Raw genomic sequence first — 23,145 nt, 5'->3', positions numbered from 1 at the left:
GCTGCGCGAAGGACCACACACTAGGCGCTCCCGCCCAAGGGGTCCGGGTCCTTCTCCGCGGCGGTGGCGCGCCCTGGGGCTCAGCAACCCTCCTCCAGACACTTAATCTCCTTCTCCAGCCTGCCTTCCCGAGCGCCCCCCCCCCCCAGCGCGGCCCCGGGAGGGGGGGTAGTGGGCCTCATCGTGTGGGGCCCCGAAAAGGCCCCGAGGCTGGGCGCGGAAGGCACCACCCGGGCCCGACTGCAGATGGGGGCGGGGGCCAGCGGTTGCTTCAGGGAGCAGGCTGGTTAGGAGGTGACGGGAGGAGGAGGCAGGAGGAAAGAAATGGGGGTTGGGAGATAGTGTCCCGTTCGTGGGCGCCGACAACTCGGCCAAACCCCCAACTCCCCTAGTCCCGCCGCTTCCGAGAGCCCTACAGGGCGAGGAGGGAAGTTCACAAGGTGCCGGAGCAGAGGGGAGAAAATTCAAAACGAGTCTACTCAACCTCGTCTTGGCTCCGAGGCCCTGCCATGGAGACCAGCACAATGCGCAGGCGCATCCTTCTGAGAGCGCGCAGCGCAGTACTGTGAGACTAGACCACTATCGGCCACCGTCGTCCGTTTCCTTTTTGATTCGTTCTCCCGTATCCCTGACGCTAACCTGGATCTAAAGCCTGAAGCTAGAGGTGGGAGCCTTCCGAAAGTCTCCGTAGAGGGAGGTTATGATTGGGAGTATGCGTAAGAAAATAAGGCCGAAAAGCCTTTAGTAAATTAAAGGTGAAGGCAGAGGAAATATAATAGATATCTGACTGGAGTTGGGAAAATTTAATGTAAATAAGATACCCTGAGGGCAGCGTGGCAAAAAAGACTACAATTCCCAGTGGTTACAGCGTCTGAGAAGCGCTGCTTTCTGGGAGTGGTAGTGTCTAAGAACTGTATTTGAAGTATCGGTTCGGAAGACAACCTCTTAAAATTAAAAAGAGAAACAGTTTGAATTGGGCCTTTCCGTATCTTCATAATCGACCACAGGCCTAAATATATTAAAAGAAATTTAAAAAATTAGGGACACTCCGCCTTTAAAACTATGCTTCACTAATCGATGATTCCTAAATCTAGGACTAGGTAGTTGATGTTTGTGGGCTGGGTGTCTGTGTAAGAGCAGCCTCGTGGTTGTCTCGTTGCTGTGGAGGCCGGAGGAAGGAAAGCGGAAGCCCAGAAGACTGCATCTTCTCGCGTATCTGTGCGAGCTAATTTTGAGCTGCCTCTCTTTGTAGTCTTAAGAGACCAGAGAGCCTGTTGTCTGACTATTACCCCTTACGTTTCTGTAGACAAGCCTTGTGTGTACTCCTAGCCATGGCTCAGCTCCAGACACGCTTCTTCACTGACAACAAGAAGTAAGTAAGCGTCCTTTTCTTTCCTCTCCTCTCGCCTCCCGAGGTTCCTTCCCAAGAACTCCTTCCGTATGACTTTGTGGAGCCTCGGTTGTCTTTGCTCTCAATTTCTCCCCGCCTTTTTTTTTTTTTTTTTTTTTTACCCCCTGTACTCCTGGCTTGATAGAGTTTTCCGCACAATCGGAACCTATACCTTGCCAGGATTTTTCCGGGATCGACCTCTGAGATCACAGATCCTTATTTGCCTAGCTTCCTAGGCTGTGTATAATTTGAATTGCGAGTGTAGAGGGATCTGAAGGGCTTCAAGTTTGCTTCCTGAATGAAGCATATACGTAATTTTAAAAGTGAACAATGGACCTAGTCGTTACAGGCTGCCTTTTAGTGGTGTTTCACAGTTTCTGAAAACACAGGTTTATTTTCTTTTTAAGTAGGTGATAGACGATGTTTTTCTAAACCAGGCTAGATAGTGGATCTCTGAATAGGGGGTTGGTAGAACTGGTTTTTGATAAAGAGTATTTAGGAGTATTTTGATAAAGTCAATTCAGTGACAGGTATGTGTATTTATATACATGCTTACACATGTATGTGTATATATATGAGTGTGTATATGTATATTTGAGCACTTTTACTAATGGACCCTAGGTCAGTAGCATTCATTTGAAACCTAACTGTATTGCGGTGTATATTACACTATTAATTTTTCTTAGTGTCTCTTCAGGTATAGTGTAAGTCTTTTGGTGGTAGGGGACTGTGTATTACAGTTCTTGGATTGACTGAGTCAACAAATGTTTGTCGAGTTCTTCCTGTACTGATAATATATAATGAATATTTGTTGTATTAACAAGCTAATATCAGTGGTAAACTAGAAAACTCCCACCTCAATTAAGATGATGTCTTTGATTCTTTGTAGTTTTATGAGTTGACTGGGTAAATCCTATTCACTCCTCTTGTTGCTTACGGGATACATAAGTTGTATTATCAATGCACATGAGTATTTATACTTGGTCATCAAGGAATGTGGTACAATAACATGACCACTGTATTTTTTTTCTAATTGAAATTTTTATTGAGATAATTGTTGATTCACATGAATTTTTAAGAAATAATAGACCACTATGTTTTAACCCCTGAGATAAATGGATAAACATTATATATGTGTGTGTGTGTTTAAATTCTTCAAAAAGGTAACAAAACCTAAAAATTAAGTTTTTGCTTCTTATACATAATATGTTCTGGTGAGTAAAATGGGGGGGACTAGTTTTTTTCACATGTATATAAATTACATATACATGTATATGAATTATGCTACTTTCTCCCCCTCATTTTACTGACCAAATAATAAGCGAAAGGAAAAGCCAAAAACTTTTTGGGAGGGTTTTTTTAAGATTTATTTATTTTGGAGAGAGAGAGCACCTATGTGCAAGTGGGGGGAGGGGCAGGGGAGCAAGAGAGAGAGAGAATTCCAAGTGGACTCCCCACTGGGTGTTGAGCCCAACACAGGGTTCCATCTCACCACTCATGAGATCAGGACTTGAGCCAAAACCAAGAGTTGAACGCTCAGCCGAATGAGCCACCCACGCGCCCCCAGAAAAACCTAAAACTTTAATTCTAGGTTTTGTTACCTTTTGGAGAACCTAAATTATTGCTGATTTTTTTTCAGGTTTGATACATATATATATATAATTGCAGCCTTACTACTAAAAGTGTAGTTTGAAGATCAGCAGAATCAGCATCACTTGGGAGCTTATTAGAAAAAGCAGAATCTCAGACTCCACCTCAGACCTATTTATTGAAAATCTACATTTTAACAAGATCTGAAGCCCCCTCCCTCATTGTGGCAAAAAGAGATTTATTGTATCATGTATTGATGAGCCCCTGGATTCTACCTTAACATCTTTTGAAACCTTCCCATTCCCCACAGCTAGGGCTTTAAATCAGGCTTTAGACTTTTTTTTTTTTTGTAGTAACAACTTTCTTGAAATATAATTCACATACAACAGAATTCACACGTTAAAGTGTGCAATATTGGGGTACCTGAGTGGCTCAGTCAGTTAAGCATCTGCCTTTGCCTCAGGTCATGATCCCAGGGTCCTTCTCCCCTCTCCTGCTCCCTGAGCTTGTGCTCTCTCTCTCTTTGTCAAATAAATAAATAAAATCTTTTAATTAAAAAAATAAAATAGAAATAAAGTGTTCAGTTTTTGCAAAATTGTATAACCATCACTACAGTTTTAGAACATTTTCCACCACCATTTAGCTATTACCCCCTAATCCTTCCAACCCCAGCCCTTGACAACCACTAATTTACTTTCTGTCTCTGTGGATTTGTCTGTTATGGACATTTCGTATAAATGTAATTATATAGGGGTGCCTGGGTGGCTCAGTTGGTTAAGCAACTGCCTTCGGCTCAGGTCATGGTCCTGGAGTCCTGGGATGGAGCCCCACATCGGGCTCCCTGCTCAGTGGGGAGTCTGCTTCTCTCTTTCTCTAGCTTTCACTCTCTCTCAAATAAATAAAATCTTAAAAAAATAAATGTAATTATATAATATGTAGTCTTTTGTGATTGCCTTCTTTCACTTAGGATGATGTTTACAATGTTCATCCATATTGTAATATGTATCAGTACTCATTCTTTTTTATGGCTAAATAATATTCCATTATATGGGTATATGGGATACCAAATTTTGTTTCCAATTTTTAAGTTGATGGATATTTGGATCGTTTCCACTTTTTGGCTCTTATGAGTAGTGGTGATGTGAACTTTTTACAAGGTTTTATTGTTCTTGTTTTAAAGATTTATTTATTTTAGAATGGGTAGAGAGAGTGAACAGGGGAAAGGGGCAGAAGGAGGAGAGAGAGTCCCTAGCAGACTCCGAGCTAAGCCTGGAACCTGACATGGGGCTCAATCTCATGACTCTGAGATCATGACCTGAGCTGAAACCAAGAGTCTGTTGCTTAACTATCTGAGCCACCCAGGCACCCCTGTGTACAAGGTTTTCTGTGGACATGTATTTTCATTTCTCTTGGGTATATACTTAGAAGTGGAGTTGCTGGGTCAAATGGTAGTTCCATGTTTAACTTTTTGAAGAACTGCCAGGTTTTCCCAGAGCAACTGCACCATTTCACATTCCCATCAGTAATGAATAAGGGTTCGAATTTCTCTACTTCCTCACCAACACTTCGTTCTTTTTTATTATAGTTGTTATAGTGACTGCAAGCTGATGTTGTGTGGTTTGATTTACATTTCCTTGGTGAATAATGATGTGGAGCATCTTTTTCCTGTGCCTTTTGGCCATTTGTATATCTTCTTTGTTGAAATGTCTTTTAATTCTTTGCCCATTTTTTAAATTAAGTTGTCTTTTTATTATTGAGTTGTAAGCGTACTTTATATATTCTAGATACAAGTTCTTTATCAGAAATGTGATTTGCACATATTTTCTCCCATTCTCTCTTACAAGAGTTTTCTAATTTGACCCTTGTTGTGTGTTCCTCTAATCCGGTCTCAACAGTGCTGCCAAGAAGATCAAATGAAACAAAATTCCGATGATATTATTCTTTAATTAGGACTACTACAGTGGTACCTCATTGCCTAGGGAAAGAAGTAAAAATTAGTTTACGTAGTAGATTAACCACTCTGTGCACATCTCCTTAACCTTACCTTTGGTCACTGTCTAGAGCAAAATCACACTTTGTGGAATAGGCTGAGTGGGCAGTTTAATAATTTTTAGCTATTGGTTGCTGCTCTTCTTGTTTTTCTGCACCCCTTCTGTCTACCCCTGTTACCTGACAAAGTCACTTTCCAGATAAAACTTAAGAATGATCTTTCTTGTGCATACTTTTACATCCCATTTTTCTATCCTTTGGTTGAAATGATCTACAGCTTCTTTGTTCTCCCATTCTATATCTCACTTAAGACATTGCTGTGAATTGTGTAAGACTGTTGAATCACAGACCTGTACCTCTGAAACAAATAATACGTTATATGTTAAAAAAAGAAGAAGAAGAAGAAGAAGATAGGAAGGGAAAAATGAAGGGGGGAAAATCGGAGGGGGAGACGAACCATGAGAGACTATGGATTCTGAGAACCAAACTGAGGGTTCTAGAGGGGAGAGGGGTGGGGGAATGGGTTAGCCTAGTGATGGGTATTAAAGAGGGCACATACTGAATGGAGCATTGGGTGTTTTACGCAAACAATAAATCATGGAACACTACGTCAAAAACTAATGATGTATGGGCGCCTGGGTGGCTCAGTTGGTTAAGCGACTGCCTTCGGCTCAGGTCATGATCCTGGAGTCCCAGGATCGAGTCCCGCATAGGGCTCCCTGCTCAGCAGGGAGTCTGCTTCTCCCTCTGACCCTCCCCCCTCTCATGTTCTCTCTCTCTCTATCTCATTCTCTCTCTCAAATAAATAAATAAATCTTTAAAAAAAAAAAAACTAATGATGTAATGTATGGTGATTAACATAACATAATAAAAAAAAGACATTGTTCTTATGTACTTTTATTGTATTTTGATTATCTGACCCTTTCTGAGAACAGAGATCATGTGCTAATTGATTTTTGTTAACCCGACGTAGCAAAATGTCTGGCATGTATTAAATACCCAGTAAATACTTGTTGAATGAATAAATGCACATTTGTTAAAATATCTGTAGACTTGACTTTGACATATCATTTCCTTTTTACAGATATGCAGTAGATGATGTTCCCTTCTCAATTCCTGCAGCCTCTGAAATTGCTGACCTTAGTAACATCATCAATAAATTGCTGGAGGCCAAAAAAGGTGGGTATAAAGGCTTTGAGAAGTTAGGAGAGGGTGCAGTGCCACTAACTACACTAAAATACATCACATTTTTATTTAATTTCCCCCTCTTTTGGCCTTATTTTAATGATACTGTATGCATTTTGTAATGGTAAAATTTATAAACTGTAACATGGGTTTCCCTGCTGCATGATACTTTTTTTTTTTTAAAGATTTTATTTATTTATTTGACAGAGAGAGACACAGTGAGAGAGGGAACACAAGCAGGGGGAGTGGGAGAGGGAGAAGCAGGCTTCCCGCTGAGCAGGGAGCCCGACGCAGGGCTCGATCCCAGGACTCTGGGATCATGACCTGAGCTGAAGGCAGACACTTAACGGCTGAGCCACCCAGGCGCCCCTGCATGATACTTTTTTAAGTGCTTTGAAATAGAAGTTTTCAGAAAAAATTATTTCAGTTTAATCTGCTTTTAAGGCAATGTGGAGGTAAGGTGGTTGAGATTTAGGAATAATATTTTAGTGTAAGAGTTATGACATTGTGATTGTGCTAGGGAGGGTTGGGATGGGTAGGCATAGAACAGGCATCTAGGTGCTTGGGTCTTACTTGCTACACTTCTTTTTTTAATTTTTTTAAAGATTTTATTTATTTATTAGAGAGAGAGAGAGAGCATGAGAGGGGGGAGGGTCAGAGGGAGAAGCAGACTCCCCGCTGAGCAGGGAGCCCGATGCGGGACTCGATCCCGGGACTCCAGGATCATGACCCGAGCCAAAAGCAGTCGCTTAACCAACTGAGCCACCCAGGTGCCCACTTGCTACACTTCTACAAAGCAAAATGACAGTGTCACTATTTGAGTATTTATTTTGTGTAATAACAGATGCCAGTATTAATACTGGTATTTTTTAAGTATTTAGAATTCATTGAAAAATTAATGGATAAAGGTTTATAAAGGGTATCAAGTAAAACATTTAAAAGATACAAATATTAAACATATGCTGTTGTATGAAAATAAATTAGCCCATAAAATTAATATGAACAGAGTATGCAAAAATATTGATGAAACAAGATTGCCCATGAGTTGATAATTATTGAAATTGGGTGAGAGGTATATGAAGGTTTATTATATTATTCTCCACTTTTGCTTATGTTTGACATTTTCTGTAGTAAGACTTTTTTTAAAAATTAATGAAACATACAAAAAATAGAAGATTTAAACAGAAACATTGAAAAAAACATAAAGTGTGATCTCTAAAAACAAAACTTGTTGGGGCACCTGGGTGGCTTTGTTGGTTGAATGTCTGCCTTTGGCTTGGGTCATGATCCCAGGGTCCTAGGATCGAGCCCCGCCTCAGGCACCCTGCTCAGCAGGGAGCCTACTTCTCCCTCTCCCACTCCCCCTGCTTGTGCATGCTCTCTCCCTCTCTCTCAATTTCTCTCTGTCAAATAAGTAAAATCTTTAAAAAAGATAAAATAAATTAAAAAAATTAAAATATGCTTGCTTCCAAATGGTGATGTCATTGACAAGTTTTTATTTTATTTCATTTTATTTTTTAAAAGATTTTATTTGAGGGAGTGAGAGGGAGAAGCCGACTCCCCGATGAAGGGGGGGCCTGATGTGGGGCTTGATCCTGGGAACTCCAGGATCATCCTGAGCTGAAGGCAGACCCTTAACCTACTGAGCCACCCAGGCACCACAAAGCAAGCATATTTTTAAACAGAGGTTTCTGATGCTTCAGAATTCTTTTGATTCTACCCTAGTTGGAGGAATGGAGAGGTGAGAGTGATAAACTAATGCCTAATGTTTTCCCCTTCTCCATCTTCAAATAACTGCATAATTTTTTTTGTTAAGTTTGAGATGATGTTTTGTTTTGTTTTTCTTTTTTTTAGTAATCTGTACACCCATAGTGGGACTTGAATTCATGACCCCAAGAACAAGAGTCTCATGGTTTTCCAACTGAACCAGATAGGTGCCCCTGAGATGTTTTTGAACAATTTTTTTTTCCGTGGGGCAGGTGGCAGGGTCTGCAATTTTTTCATTACTAACAAGCTATTGTTCTTCATTCAGAGATACTCACGAAGCATTTCCCATAGGTCCTTATCTTTACTTCATTTGTTGATGTATAGAGATTTTGATACATAGTTACTTCTAAATTACCAGACTATCATATATTCTTCTTATTGAAAAAGTCTCTGGGAGGGACCCCTGGGTGACTCAGTCGGTTAAGCAACTCCTTTGGCTCAGGTCATGATCCCAGGATCCTGGGATCAAGTCCCATATTGGGCTCTGTGCTCAGCGGGGAGCCTGCTTCTCTCTCTGCCTGTTTTGCCTGGTCTGCCTGCCGCTCCCCCTGCTTGGGCTCTTTCTCTCGCTGACAAATAAATACATAAAATCTTTAAAAAAAGAAAAAAAGAAAAAGTCTCTGAACTGGAATAAGAATTATTCAAATACATAATAGGGGTGCCTGGGTGGCTCAGTCCATTAAGCCTCCAATTCTTGATTTCAGCTAGGGTCATGATCTCAGGGGTCGTGAGATTGAGCCCTGCGTTGGGCTCCTTGCTGGGTGTGGAACCTGCTTGGGATTCTCTCTCTCCCTCTGCCTCTCCCCACCCACTCACACTCTTTCACTCTTAAAAAAAAAAAATTCTTGAAATAGATGTTTTGCATTACCAGTATATGGATATTTGTTGCCCAAACAGTTGCATATTTTTCTAAATTTGTAGAATGAACATTGGTTTCTTTTTTTATAAATTAAATAATAAAGTCATTGCTCTTGAGTTGAAGATACAAATGATTCAGATTTCAGATTTTTAAAAATTAACAATCCAAATAATCCAATGAGAGTTCTTTCAGAAGTAACCTAGCTAATAAATTCAGAAAGAATGAAGAATTTTTAGCATTTTGTAACTCCAAGGGAAATATGGGGTTAAGTAGTAATTATCAATAGCTGATAAAACTATTAATTAAAAGGCTGACAGAAAATTATGATGGATGGGATAAGACTGACATCATCAGAGCCCAGATACAGATTCTCACATCACAGAGATATAACAAGATAATGCACTTCCTGGTGTGATGCAGTAGGAAACACATAATACTGTGTGTAAATATTCTTACCAAAAAAAAAAAAACAAAGCAAACCTGAAATCTAATCAAGTGTTTAGGTCTGCCTAGTGTACAGGACATGTAGGTGGTAGAGGAAACATGTTAAGGGACACCTTGGAGATGTAATCAAATCCAGAATGTAAGAAATATTTAGAAGACAGATGACCCAGTGTCTTTTACAAATAAATGGCAAGGGGGAAAAAGGAGGAGGGGGAACTGTTAAAGATTAAATAAGACATATTAATCAAATATAATGTGTGGACTTTGGATGCTAATTCTAAAAAACTCACTGTGAAAAGACATTTATAAAACAAGGAAACATGAACATTGGCTATTTGATATTAAAAGGAATAATGATTAAATTTTTTATCATCGCCACTATTTTTTTAAGTCTTTATATTTTAGAAATACTAAAGCATTTACAGATAAAATGATAGCATTTCTAGGGTTTGATTTAAAATAAACCAGCAGAGGCATGGAATGAGGTGTATAGATGATTGCCCGTAAGTTGGTAATTGTCATAATATGTGATGGGGATGGGGATTCATAATGTTATTTCTACTTTTATATATATTTGAAATTATCCATTGAATAAAAAGTTTGTTTAAATGGAGATAATTATCCCAGTACCACCAATAAAAAATTATAGCAACAGAAGAAAGTACTCTGTTCTTAAAAATCACATAGTGTATTGGAATACATGGCCTGATTTTACCATGAAGAAATTCTGGAGAAACTCAGAGGCCACACTGGGGATAATAGGGAAAATAGGTTTGGGGATTTCTCATATACCTTTGCTGTTGTGATCATTTTATTATGCATTTTCTTTAGAGTTCCACAAACATGTGGAGTTCGACTTCCTTATCAAGGGCCAGTTTCTGCGAATGCCCTTGCTCAAACACATGGAACTGGAAAACATCTCATCAGTAAGTTCAAATGTTTACCTGCTCTATTTTATGTCCGGTGTTCTCAGATAATGTAGAAAACTTTTAGAATCACCTGAATCTTTAGCAACCAAGATTTTTTTGATTGTTTTTTTTTCTAGAAATTTGAACTTCAGTTTTTGTGTATTAAATTTTGAAATCCCCTCTTCTGAAGGTGTATTAAGAAATGCAGATGAATGGGTATGGGAAGGAATTTTCATATTTGTGGAAGAATTGTCAAGAAAGGGAATAACAAATATATGTTTACTAATAAAGGTGTACAAAAGGATTGTGCACATATAAAAACTTATGGATTAGGTTATTGTGATTTATAGTGGTTCCCCTTTCCTCTAATATTTAATTTCCTTAATATTGCTTTTATAATTTAAAATAAAATTTATAATTGCTTTTATACTTTTAGGCAGGTTTTAGAACTGTGATAAAATGTACCGCAATTTATCATTTTAACCATCTTTAGGTGTATAATTCAGTGGCATTAAGTACATTCACAATATTATACATGCATCATTACTGTCCATATCCAGAACTTTTTCATCATCCTCATTAAACAGAATGCTTTTATGATTTTATTTTTTAAAGTTTCTTTTATTTTCTCTCCCCTCCCCCACTTTTGGCATAAATTTTCCAAGGTCATTAGTGTTTCTTAATACTACTTTTAGGTCAGATAAAGTTTTTCACCTTTTGCATGGCTCCAAATTTTCTGAGTTATGTAGGGGACTGACATGAAGGAGACCTATTAAACTGGGAGTCCTTTATTTTCACAGTGTACTGTTTTAAAACTGTCCCGCCTGATTGATTTCTGGTTTTTCTCTTTGACTAGGAAGAGGTTGTGGAATTGGAATATGTGGAGAAGTATACTGCCCCTCAGCCAGAGCAATGCATGTTCCATGATGACTGGATCAGTTCTGTCCGAGGGGCAGAGGAATGGTATTGCCATATGAATGTTCTTCTATCCATTTTATTACAGTCTTTTTCAAGTGTACTATGTGAATATTTTTCTGATTGACTCTGTGTTCTTTGTAAAAGTAATTTTGTATGTATCGGTGACCATACCAAAGATCTTTCTGTTCAGTTTAAGAAGAAACATCTATTAATAGGTTTTCTTTTCTGTCTCAAGATGTTGTAGTGGCATTTATCTGTTGAAAAAGAAAAGTGTCTTAGGGCATTTGTGTGTTGCTTATAAGACCAAAGATAAATTTGTTTCATAGAGGGGAAAGAAAACCTTTTATAGCCACAGATCTCCTAGCCTACTACCATGAAGTGCAGATCATGCTATTTTAGGACTAAAAAGGGTAGACTAGATTCGAGCAGGTATGGATGGCCCAGAGCAAACCCTCACTGGCCTTACTTGTAGAAAAGCCCCTTGAGAGTGGATCATAGTACAGGCTTACTTCTTTCAAAGAATATCTTCCTGGAGTTGTTACCCAAGTGATGTTTTTACTGGTTTTACTTTTACTTTAGATGATTTTACTGTTTTTCTATTAAAAGGTTTTCACTAGTTCAGTACAAAGGACTGTTAAGCCTTACAAGCAAGTTCCCTGAGAGTTGTAATGTTTACAACAGTAGTAAAAATGAAATCTAGGGTTTTTCAGTTACATTTTTATCTTTAGGTCAGGAAAAGTCAAATGTAACCTCTTCTGATCTATTCTAGTGTGTTCTGAAATCTTAGTCTTCATGCTAAAAAAATTTTAAGTATAATCCTGAAGGTTTACTTTGTCATTGCTTTAGAAATATAATTGATTTCAGGTTTTGAAAAAGCTGTTTTTTCTATTTCATACGATTTTTTTTTCTCTTCCTAGGATCTTGACTGGTTCTTATGATAAGACTTCTCGGATCTGGTCCTTGGAAGGAAAGTCAATAATGACAATTGTGGGACATACAGATGTTGTAAAAGATGTGGCCTGGGTGAAAAAAGGTTAGGACTCTTTGCCTAAACTGAAAGGAATCCTGCATAGGCAATTGGAAATAAGCCATTTTCAGTGCTGGGGCAGAATGGGGACAGTGTAGGAAGGGCCTCATACCTCAGTTTTTGTGAAATCTTTCAAACATACAGTGTTCAGGAAGAAAAAGATTATGTAAGAAAATCTGTAAGTGGTAGAGTTAAATCCTTACTAACTTATAACAGATAAAATATACTTTCAAGTTAATACTGGGTCAAACTCCTGTTTTATAGTAGTTTTGAAGAATCATCCTTTTATACCATAAATTACTTCTTTTTCAAAGCTGGCTAATGTCTTTCTCAACAACAAAAAAGTCAATTCTTCACTTTCAGAACATAATGTATTTTAAATTTTTATACTAATTTGTTCTTATTCTTCTGTTCTCCTTTCTCCAGATAGTTTGTCTTGCCTACTACTGAGTGCTTCTATGGATCAGACGATTCTCTTATGGGAATGGAATGTGGAGAGAAACAAAGTGAAAGCCCTGCACTGCTGCAGAGGCCATGCTGGAAGTGTGGATTCTATAGCTGTTGATAGCACGGGAACTAAAGTAAGTAGCTGGTGTGTTGTACTAGTTGTACTAGTACTAGTACTGTTGAATTAGAGTTTGAGCTTCTTATGCAAACAATTTTTTCTTCATGTATTCATTGTGATTGTCCTACTTTCATAACAATCGATAATTAAAGAATATGATTTTGAACCCAAAGTAAATAGTCTTAAAATAAGAGAAAGATTCACTTCCTCAGTCTGGGTTTCTCTGATTTAGACTTTATGTTAAACTGCAGAAATTTTATGAAATCAGGTAAACAAGCGGTGTAACATTCTTTAATTATAGTGATTGACATTTTCAATCTTCGAGCTACTCAGTGCTGTCTAGTGAAAATGTCTAGTTGATCATCTAAGCCTTAGCATACACTAAGGTTAGTGTTAATAGAGGTTGTTTTACTAGTATTGCTGATTTACTCTATCATGACAAAATGGTCCAAGTTAGTTAAAAGGAAACAAACCAGAGTATAACACTTTGTTGACTTACGAGGGATTACAAATTCTCTTGCCATTTGAAAGTTCCCTAAAAACACATTGAAAATTCTGGATTTAAGAGTGTTTCTTCAGCATTTCTTTGCCAGTTAGCATAACAGAGGATATTTCATGCATTCAGAGGTAAAGATTTATGATTATTCATATTGAGCCATAAATAAGGCTTTCCTATTGTCAAGTCAAAACTTAAATGAATTATCATACCCTATCCTTTGGCCGTAAGAGAGAAGCTCATCTTGAACTTTTTTTAGCTTAAAAGATTGTGAGATCCAGGAAGGAGTGAAAATCACATCACCAGCATTTGGGTCTCAGGAACCAAAGGAATTGAGCTTGAATGGGGGCAACACCCCCCCCACACACACTCATCTCCCTAAGTTGACTTTATTCTCTTTTACTTCAAACTGGCTTTTTCCACATGGCAGTAAAAAAAAGCAGTCTGGTTTTCAGTATTCCTAGGTTTTACATCCTATACCATCAGTCCCTGAAAAAGACTAACTTCAACTCTCTGAAACACAAGTTTTCAAAAAAAGGTCCTGAAGGAGAAAGAGACTTGTGTGCACAGTGTAGACCAGTTGTCCACCTCTATCTAAGCAACCATAGCCAGGGCACAGGGCCATATAAGAATGTAAGCTCCTTCTATTGCCTTGAGATTGAGGATAAAACTTCTAGGAGACTAGGAAGCCATGCAGATACCATAGTAGTAAAGGATTTCAGAACAAAGTAAAGGTTTTAAAAGTTATAATAGAAAAAACAAGGCAAATAATATGGTAGGTTTTATTACATACTCTTTTTTTCTTTATATATATCTTTTTAGTTTTGCAGTGCCTCCTGGGATAAGATGCTAAAGATCTGGTCTACAGGTAAATTAAATATTTGTTGTACTTTGACTTATTAATGGTGTTTCAAGAATTTCAGTGAAAGGGCGCCTGGGTGGCTTGGTTGGTTAGGCGACTGCCTTAGGCTAGGGTCGTGATCCTGGAGTCCCAGGATCGAGTCCCGCGTCGGGCTCCCTGCTCGGCGGGGAGTCTGCTTCTCCCTCTGACCCTCCCCGCATCTCATGCTCTCTCTCTCTATCTCATTCTCTCTCTCAAATAAATAAATAAAATCTTAAAAAAAAAAAAAGAATTTCAGTGAAAGACTATTTAACACACATTTTTCCATAAAAATGAACCAGAGCTTTTGAGGATACAAATAAAGGAGCATATAGAGAAAAATGAATATACTTCTTTGTGTTTAAAAAAGTGTTTCTATTTACCACTCTCTTATTTATTGAACCATGTCACTGAATTGCTGCAAGTAACCAACAACATGATTGATGTAATAGGACATAACTGCCTTAGTTCTCAGAGTTCTCTTATTCCAGAACCTGGAAATAAAAATACTTTGAGTCATTTTGATACACTCCACTGTTAGAGAAATTTCTTAGTTAAGTTGATTTACTTAAAAAAAATTTTAATGCAGTTTTACCAAACTTAATTTTTTTACTTTGAAAACATAGAAGGAACAATTAGAAGAGAAAGAGTTGGAGGAGGGAGGACTCTTAGAGGAAGGTACCTTGATAATAGGAGAAAAGAGGGGGAAGACCCACAGATATTTAAATTAAAAAGAACTGGTAGTCTAGAATTATTTAAACAGGTAAACAGAGCAGAATCCCTATTACTTCTGAGGGAACTGCTGTATTACAGTATAATACCCTAAATACAGTTCACAAAGTAGAGTTAGATCAAGAAGAGCCTGAGCAGTGTCAGATGGTGAGAAATATAGAAGTCAATCCAGTAGATTTCCCAGTAAAGCTTAAAGCAGATAGTTTTGTTTTGTTTTTTAAGGTTTATTTTAGAGAGAGAGAGAGTGCAAGGCAGAGGGAGAGAGAGAATCTCAGGCAGACTTCTGCCAAGTGTGGAGCCTGAAGCTTGGGGCTTGATCTCATGACCCTGAGATCATGACCTGAGCCGAAATCAAGAGTTGGACACTTAACCGACTGAGCCATGCAGGCACCTCTTAAAGCAAACAGTTTTGAGGCAGAAAGTTTCTGGTTTATTTGGATAATTCTCCTTTTGTGGAATATTTTATTGTCTAAAATACTTCTAATTCATCGTTAGAAAAGTGAAATAGTCAAGAAAAATAAACATGACTGGATTGTATCTTCTTTTAATGTGTTTTCTTAACCTTGTCATTCCTTCATAATACAAATGCAGTGTGGGCGAACTCTCCTACAACTAAGAGTAAGCAGTTTTTCATAGATAGGGTAAAGTGATGAATATTCATAATGATGCTCTTAAAGATATAGCAAAATATCAACCAGTTAGACATTAGGATTTTAGTGTACTCTGGTTTTTGCTTTCTCCTTTTGGAAGATTGATAACCCAGGTATTGTTTTTATATATAAATTTCTGTTAACCAGAATAAGGAAGAATATCCGTTCCCTAACCAGTTGAGATAACATGGAGAAAACATATACCCGGAAAAATAAGAATTCTTTTTTTTTTTATTTTTTTATTGTTATGTTAATCACCATATATTACATAATTTGTTTTGGTGTACTGTTCCATGATTCATTGTTTTTGTTTTTTTTTTTAAAGATTTTATTTATTTATTTGAGAGAGAGAGAGAATGAGAGATAGAAAGCACGAGAGGGAAGAGGGTCAGAGGGAGAAGCAGACTCCCTGCTGAGCAGGGAGCCCAATGTGGGACTCGATCCCGGGACTCCAGGATCATGACTTGAGCCGAAGGCAGTCGCTCAACCAACTGAGCCACCCAGGCGCCCCCATGATTCATTGTTTATTCATAACACCCAGTGCTCCATGCAGAACGTGCCCTCCTCAATACCCATCACCAGGCTAACCCATCCCCCCACCCTCCTCCCCTCCAGAAACCTCAGTTTGTTTTTCAGAGTCCATCATCTCTCCTGGTTCGTCTCCCCCTCTGACTTACTCCCCTTCATTCTTCCTCTCCTGCTATCTTCTTCTTTTTCTTTTTTCTTAACATATGTTGCGTTATTTGTTTCAGAAGTACAGATCTGTGATTCAACAGTCTTACACAATTCACAGCGCTCACGGTAGCACATATCTTCCCCAATGTCCATCACCCAGCCACCCCATCCCTCCCACCCCTGACCACTCCAGCAACCCTCAGTTTGTTCCTGAGATTAAGAATTCCTCATATCAGTGAGGTCATATGATACATGTCTTTCTCTGATTGACTTAAAATAAGAATTCTTTTAAGACTATTTGCAATCAGGGGGCGCCTGGCTGGCTTGGTAGTGCATCTAACTCCTGATCTTGGGGTCATGAGTTCAAGCCCCATGTTGAGTGTAGGGGATTACTTTAAATAAATAAATAAATAAATAATCGTTTGCAATTAATATTTATCATAAATTTTTAACATGTCAAATCTATTTTTTGTGATACAGTTCCTACAGATGAAGAAGATGAAATGGAGGAATCCACAAATCGACCAAGAAAGAAACAGAAAACAGAGCAGTTGGGACTAACAAGGGTAAGTATTTTTGTACTACAGAGAGCATGATTTTTAAGCGGTTTAAAAACAACGAACAACAGAGACTAGAGAGGCTAAAATACTTTCTGGACCTTTATGAGAAACTTTGCTGATCTATGATCTGATATAAGCCCCTCACGTTACAGATGAGGTGATAATATTTAAGGAGGTTAAATATAACAAAGTTAATAAAATAGATTAATGTCTCCCATTTCAGAACTCTTTTCCTCTCTCTTTCATGTGTTCTTTATATTTAAGATAGACATTACACCTAATTTGGGGATTTTAATTTTGAGAAAAACATTAGAGATTTTGGAGTACTAATAAATGAACCATGGGCACTATTTAAAGACTGGATAATAGAACTTAAAAGATGTTGAAGAAGGGGTGAGAGTAACCTGTTGAGATTCATTTACCTGGAAGAGTTAGGAAGAAAAAGGCAGCACCTTGACTCAAACCTAGATCTTCCTGACCCCAGCACTTTTTCAGCTAACTTCTACATATAACATATACATATGAGAGAGTTAAGTTAGGGTTAATATTTTTTTTTTTAAAGATTTTTATTTATTTATTTGACAGAGAAAGACACAGCAAGAGAGGGAACACAAGCAGGGGGAGTGGGAGAGGGAGAAGCAGGCTTCCTGCTGAGTAGGGAGCCCGATGTGGGGCTCGATCCCAGGACCCTGGGATCATGACCTGAGCCGAAGGAGGACACCTAACAACTGAGCCACCCAGGCGCTCCAAGTTAGGGTTAATATTAATACTTTTCAAAATAAAAAGTAGAACAAATGGGAAAGCAGCAGGCTATAGAGGAAAGACTACAAACTTTGGAGTAATATTTGGGTTCAAACTTAAATCTGCCATGTGTAAGCTGTATGACCTTGAGCAAGTTCTCTTTCTCAGCTGCATTGTCTTCATCTATAAAATAAAAATACATATCTGTTTTGGAGGATTGTTGTAAAGAAGAAATAAGGCAGGATATGAAAGCTAAAGCATCTGGCATATGGGCTTCAGAAGTAAATAACTATTGTTATTGTTTCAATTATTCTAAACTGAAAATGCTTTTCGCTTTTCCTTTTGGGTATCTTTCATTTCTAGACTCCCATAGTGACCCTCTCTGGCCACAAGGAAGCAATTTCTTCGGTTCTATGGTCAGATGCTGAAGAAATCTGCAGTGCATCTTGGGACCACACAATTAGGGTGTGGGATGTAGAGTCTGGCAGTCTTAAGTCAACTTTGGTAAGACATAAATTCAGTGATTCTCTGTTTAACTTTGAGCCATCTAAAGATGGTTATTTCTAGCCCACCATGGTTAAATGTTCTTTCCTCTTTGTTTTTCAGACAGGAAATAAGGTGTTTAATTGTATCTCCTATTCTCCACTTTGTAAACGTTTAGCATCTGGAAGCACAGATAGGCATATCAGACTGTGGGATCCCCGAACTAAAGGTGAGTTGTGTAAATCACTGGAGGAGAAATATGTGTAAATAACATCAGTTTCTCCTCTCACTAGAGATGTGTATAAAAAGAATTTTCTACAAACATTGTTTTGGGTTCTGCCTACTTCTCTTCTAAAATTCAATAATTATTATCTTTATTTATTTTGTTCAGATGGTTCTTTGGTGTCGCTGTCCCTAACCTCACATACAGGCTGGGTCACATCATTAAAGTGGTCTCCTACCCATGAGCAGCAGCTGATTTCAGGTTCTTTAGATAATATCGTCAAACTGTGGGATACAAGAAGGTATATCCTATTTATAATCTACAAAGAAAATACATCAATTACTTATTATATACAGAGAAAATGAAATGAATGCTGAAAAGATTATCCAGAAGCAGAAGGGTAAAAGAAAAGTTTTTGGTTATATGACCTGAGATGATAAATATTGGTGTCAGAAAGAAAAGCCATGGTCAAAGGGATTTTCTTCATGTTGATAGGTTATTTTTTGCATTCTGAAAAAAATTATCTTATTATCTTGAACCTTAATATAAATATAATATAGAAGGCCAATGGTCTCTAAATAAATGGAACTGTAATCAAATAATAAATTATATGTTAATAGAAAATTAAATAAATAAATAAATAAAATACATATTTTAAAAGCTAACTAGATATTAAAGTTTTCTTTTTTGATACTAGTATATACAGAGTACCCCCAATGAAATTCATACACAATTTACTTAAATATTTTTACAAGTAGAGTGGAGATGTATTAATCAAATACCTGTTTGTTGTTTACCTAAATCTGTATTCTGACATCCTTATGATGCATGATTTGTTAATATCTAGAAGGTTGTTTACATTTTAGTTGGATACTTTATGTAGCAATTAGCATATAGTTTCTGATAATAGTAGTAAGTGATGTGAAGAAAGTAAAGCAGAGTAAAGGGGATACTTCTTTAGGAATGGGCTCTTCTTTGAAAGTGATTTCCTAGTGAATTGAACAATGGGAAGGTATTAGCCATGCACAAATCATGGTTAGAGGAAACAGCAGATAAGGTGGGGAAAATCTTGGCAAAATAGCAAGAGGGCCTGTGTTGATGGAATGGCGTAAGCAAGGAAAAGAGTGGCTGGAGATGAAGCAGGTAGTAGTTATACTGAGCAGGACCCTATGGACCATGGTAAGGAACTTGGGTTCCATTCTAAGTATAATGGGGAAGGCTTTGTGCAGGCTCTAAAGAGGTTAGGAAGAATGGAAGCAGGGAGGTTCTAGGTTGGATTCTAGGTATATTTTGAAGACAGCACTATTAGCTCATGGACAGAATATGGAGATAGAAATCAAAGGATAATGCCCATTATTTTCTGCCTGAGCAATTGCGCCATTACTGGTGCAATTTACTGTGATGGAAAAAGAGTAGAGAAACAGATTTATGAGGGAACATCAAGAGTTTTGTTTGCGTTGTTTTAAATTTGTAGGGCCATGAGACATCCAGATGATGGGCAATTGGATATGCATATCAAAATCAGGGAAGAAGTTTGGACTAAAGATATAAACTTGAGAGTTATCAGCATATACATGGATGGACAAAGGATATATAAAGCTATGATTTGAGGGTCAAGGAAGTGTGAAAATGGGCCTAATTATGAATAAATACTTATAAATAAATAGTATTTTTCCTAAATATTTGTTGTAGTAAATTTCTGTATTCTGCTAATGATAGGGGAATATCAGGAGAGATGGTCAAGTAAATACTCAGGATCTTAAGATTAACTGGTTATTGGGGCAAGGATGGTAAAGTCTGTAAAGTTTTCAGAAAAATACGGTTAGTCAAATGTTTTTTTAATATTGTGAAATGCATATAACATGGTAATACTTTGATCTTTTAGTTGTAAAGCTCCTCTCTATGATCTGGCTGCTCATGAAGACAAAGTTCTGAGTGTAGACTGGACAGACACTGGGGTAAGAATTTATTAGTTATTTGGTAAAGAGGAAAAATAGAGAATAAATCTGGTGTGTATTTAGGGAGTTACTAGTTTCAATGTGGCTGATAATTAAAATTCTGTATTCTAAGTTTCCCTTAATATTAGTCATAAAAATCTCACATTGCTTTCAAAGAAGAAACAAATTTGTTCTTTATAATTAGGAGTGGTAAAATTTGAAAATTTTGAAGTGGTTTTTTTCTCAAGTATTTTAATGAAATGTTTTAAATCCATAAATTTGCTCCACTAGTCCAGTTAGTTCTAAGTATTTCTCCCTTAAAAAATCTTGCAGAATAAGTCTAGACTATAAAAATGTGCTTAAAGAATTACAATTTACTTATTTTTATGTATATTAGCTGTTATTGCTAAAGAATTCTTTCCAAATACAGGTCCTAGGGCTACTTGAATAATTTGTAATATCCATTTACCTGCAAACAGTTAAGATACTCTCCTATAAAACTTAATTTTCTTAAATAGGTAAAACTATATCACACCTCAGACTTTTAAATTTTATTACATTTCTTAGCAAATACTTCATAGAAAGTACAATAGCATATCATGCCTCAACCAAATTTAAATGATCACTTTTAAAGTTTTAATATAGTGTATTATAATATGGTAGTGAAAATTGATGTAATTGGTCCATCTAAGTATTAACTCTAAATGCGAGTTAACTGCTCATCCATAATTCCTTCTGTAATCAGTCGGTATTTATGTTTATAATTATGTTTACTTAAATTTTTTTTTTCCTCTCCCTTTACACAGTTACTTCTGAGTGGAGGAGCAGACAATAAATTGTATTCCTACAGATATTCACCTACTACTTCTCATGTGGGGGCATGAAAGCGAATGATATAAATTTGACTGCAGAGATTGTTTCTGTAAATGAAATTGATAAAGAAGCCTCAGATTACATCAGTGATGTTTCAGAAAGCAGCCTCTTTAAGTTTATATGATGTTTTCACCCTTGATGATAGCTATCACTGTCTATTTCTTTATTTTATATTTATTATACAATAGTTTATGTTGTTAAAATTTAAATGTGACCTGCTCTCTCTGCCATATGCAAACTCTTGAAAGTAAGTTTTTTTATTTCCTTTTATAGGTATTGGTTTGAATTAAGATTTGCTTTTGAAATGCTGTAAAAGCATATATTAAAAATATACTAATTATCCAGATTTTTATTTCTGATGGGCAAACAAGTTTTCCAATGTTAGCTCTTTAAAAAAAGTATCTTAAGGAAACTAATAAATTCTAATAGAGAAAAAATTAGAAATACAATTTGCTTTATGTAAAATAGTGATGTGTCTAATTATAATAAGACTTTGTGGGTATTCAGAGCATTAAAACATGTAGATGCTGCCAATTAAGAGTTTGGTGAAATATTCTAAGTGAAGTACTTTGTATTAAAGCTATGTTAGAATCCTTTAGAAATTGCATACAGATTTCATGGTAACCAGGAATCTTTTTCCCCAACCTATCCATGTATAGAATAGAATCTTTAGACAAAACCTTTCAGTCAGTATTAGATAATAAACATTCTATAAATTTTATATCAGCATTTATCTTAATGGATATGTTATATTCCAAATATTTAAAGTAAATGTCTTCTTAAAGTGTGACTTCCATCTTTAATGGATTGGTATTCCTCAAGCAGGGCACTTTAGCCTCTAATATATGGAAAATAAGGTTGGTCTCATCAGTAGACTGTAATGCAGTATATCTCAAAAAATGTTCCTATCACAAAGGTCTAGGAAGTAATATGTATACTTGGCTGCAATTGAGAGCCAAGTTAACAGTGGATTAAGCCAGTTAGGAGTTTAGTTCTCTTACAAGTTGAAATCGAGGCAGTCTAGGGCTCGGAGAGTGGTTTTGTTCTACACTCTTAGGGACCCAGGCTTCATCTGTCCCTAGGATATGGTCCTCATCTTCACAAAGAGCTAGAGCTACAGTTATTATATAATTTCTTAAAAGAAAGTGTATTTTAATGCCAAAAAAAAGGGGTGCCTGGATAGCTCAGTTAAGTGTAAGGTCATGATCTAGGGGTCCTGGGATAAAGCCTCGCATCTGGCTCTCTGCTCAGCAGGGAGTCTGCTTCTCCCTCTCCCTTGGTGCTTTCTCTCCCTCTCTTGCTCTCTTTCCAATAAATAAAATCTTAAAAAAAAGTGAATATCAAGTTAGCTAGAAAATATACCAGTCTGTTTTTCTCATTTAGTGTAGACTGGTATAAATTTCATCGTATCTGTAGTGTCTAGAAGTCTAACTTTTATAGGACAAAGAAGAATTTCTTGTTTTAAATGTTCTCTGAATGAGCCTTTGTCAGAGTTATCTAAATGTTTTTCTTAACTCACCCAGTCTGGGCTCAATTGTAGTATGCATACACTAGGTAGTTGAAGCAAAGGTAAAGAGGCTTATTTATTAGATGTAGTGGACAAAGAAGGAAGTAGCATCAAGTATTGGTCCCTCACTTATTTTCAGCCCTGGTTCCAAGGAGGATACATTCATGCTTCAGGCATTCTCCCTTGGGATGGGTGTAACATTAGTGATCAAGTCTCTGGGATCAATCTCTGCCAAATTTCTCTCCTTGTGTAACTCAGGTGGTTGGATTACTCCTCAAACAGGAAAAATATGAGAGGCCAACCAAAGCCTAGAAGACAAGTTATGACGTTCCTAACCATTTTGATCCTTGCTTTTACCTCATCGAACAAAGTTTTAAGAAATTCCTTTCTGTTTTAACAATAATCTTGCTAATATTAAAATTTAGACTCAAGGTATACCTAATTGTCAGTTCAAGAACAAAGACTGAACTTCTACCATGTACCAGGGTCTCTTTGGAGATGGAGGAAAAGGGAAAAAAACACAGAAAAATGTATGACATGGACACTACCTCCAAAAAGATAAGCTTGCATAGAAACACTCATTTAAAAATTAGTTATAACAGTGACTTAAATGCATGAAAGATGTAAATGTAAGGTAGAAAGGTGACATAGAGAAGGAACCAATTAGTTTTGTGGGAAGCAAGTTGGATGTCAAGAAAAGCATTGTAGTAGAGTGCTACTTTAGCCAGATCTGGACAGATACAGGT

The 23,145-nt window shown here is 37.1% G+C and overlaps 1 protein-coding gene across 2 annotated transcripts; it reads left to right on the top strand.

The window, feature by feature from the left end:
• Window positions 1-247: 247 nt before the first annotated feature.
• Window positions 248-20,973, top strand: WDR12 (WD repeat domain 12). Of its 2 annotated transcripts, XM_027589446.2 has the most exons (14): window positions 248-664; window positions 1,307-1,372; window positions 6,054-6,148; window positions 10,056-10,150; window positions 10,989-11,095; window positions 11,968-12,083; window positions 12,504-12,658; window positions 13,961-14,006; window positions 16,556-16,641; window positions 17,740-17,880; window positions 17,983-18,088; window positions 18,251-18,383; window positions 19,968-20,040; window positions 20,826-20,973. In XM_027589446.2, exons 2-14 carry the CDS (start codon window positions 1,332-1,334, stop codon window positions 20,901-20,903), a joined length of 1,272 nt encoding a protein of 423 aa, XP_027445247.1. In that variant the 5' UTR covers window positions 248-664; window positions 1,307-1,331; the 3' UTR covers window positions 20,904-20,973. The 2 variants fall into 2 exon arrangements, with proteins under 2 accessions (XP_027445247.1, XP_027445246.1); XM_027589445.2 differs by lacking the exon at window positions 248-664 and having other exon boundaries at window positions 823-1,372.
• Window positions 20,974-23,145: the final 2,172 nt, after the last annotated feature.

This window comes from Zalophus californianus, chromosome 3, assembly GCF_009762305.2.
Source record: "Zalophus californianus isolate mZalCal1 chromosome 3, mZalCal1.pri.v2, whole genome shotgun sequence".
Taxonomy (NCBI): domain Eukaryota; kingdom Metazoa; phylum Chordata; class Mammalia; order Carnivora; family Otariidae; genus Zalophus; species Zalophus californianus.
The sequence above is the reverse complement of the archived record's forward strand: the minus strand, read 5'-3'. Positions and strand labels throughout refer to the sequence as shown.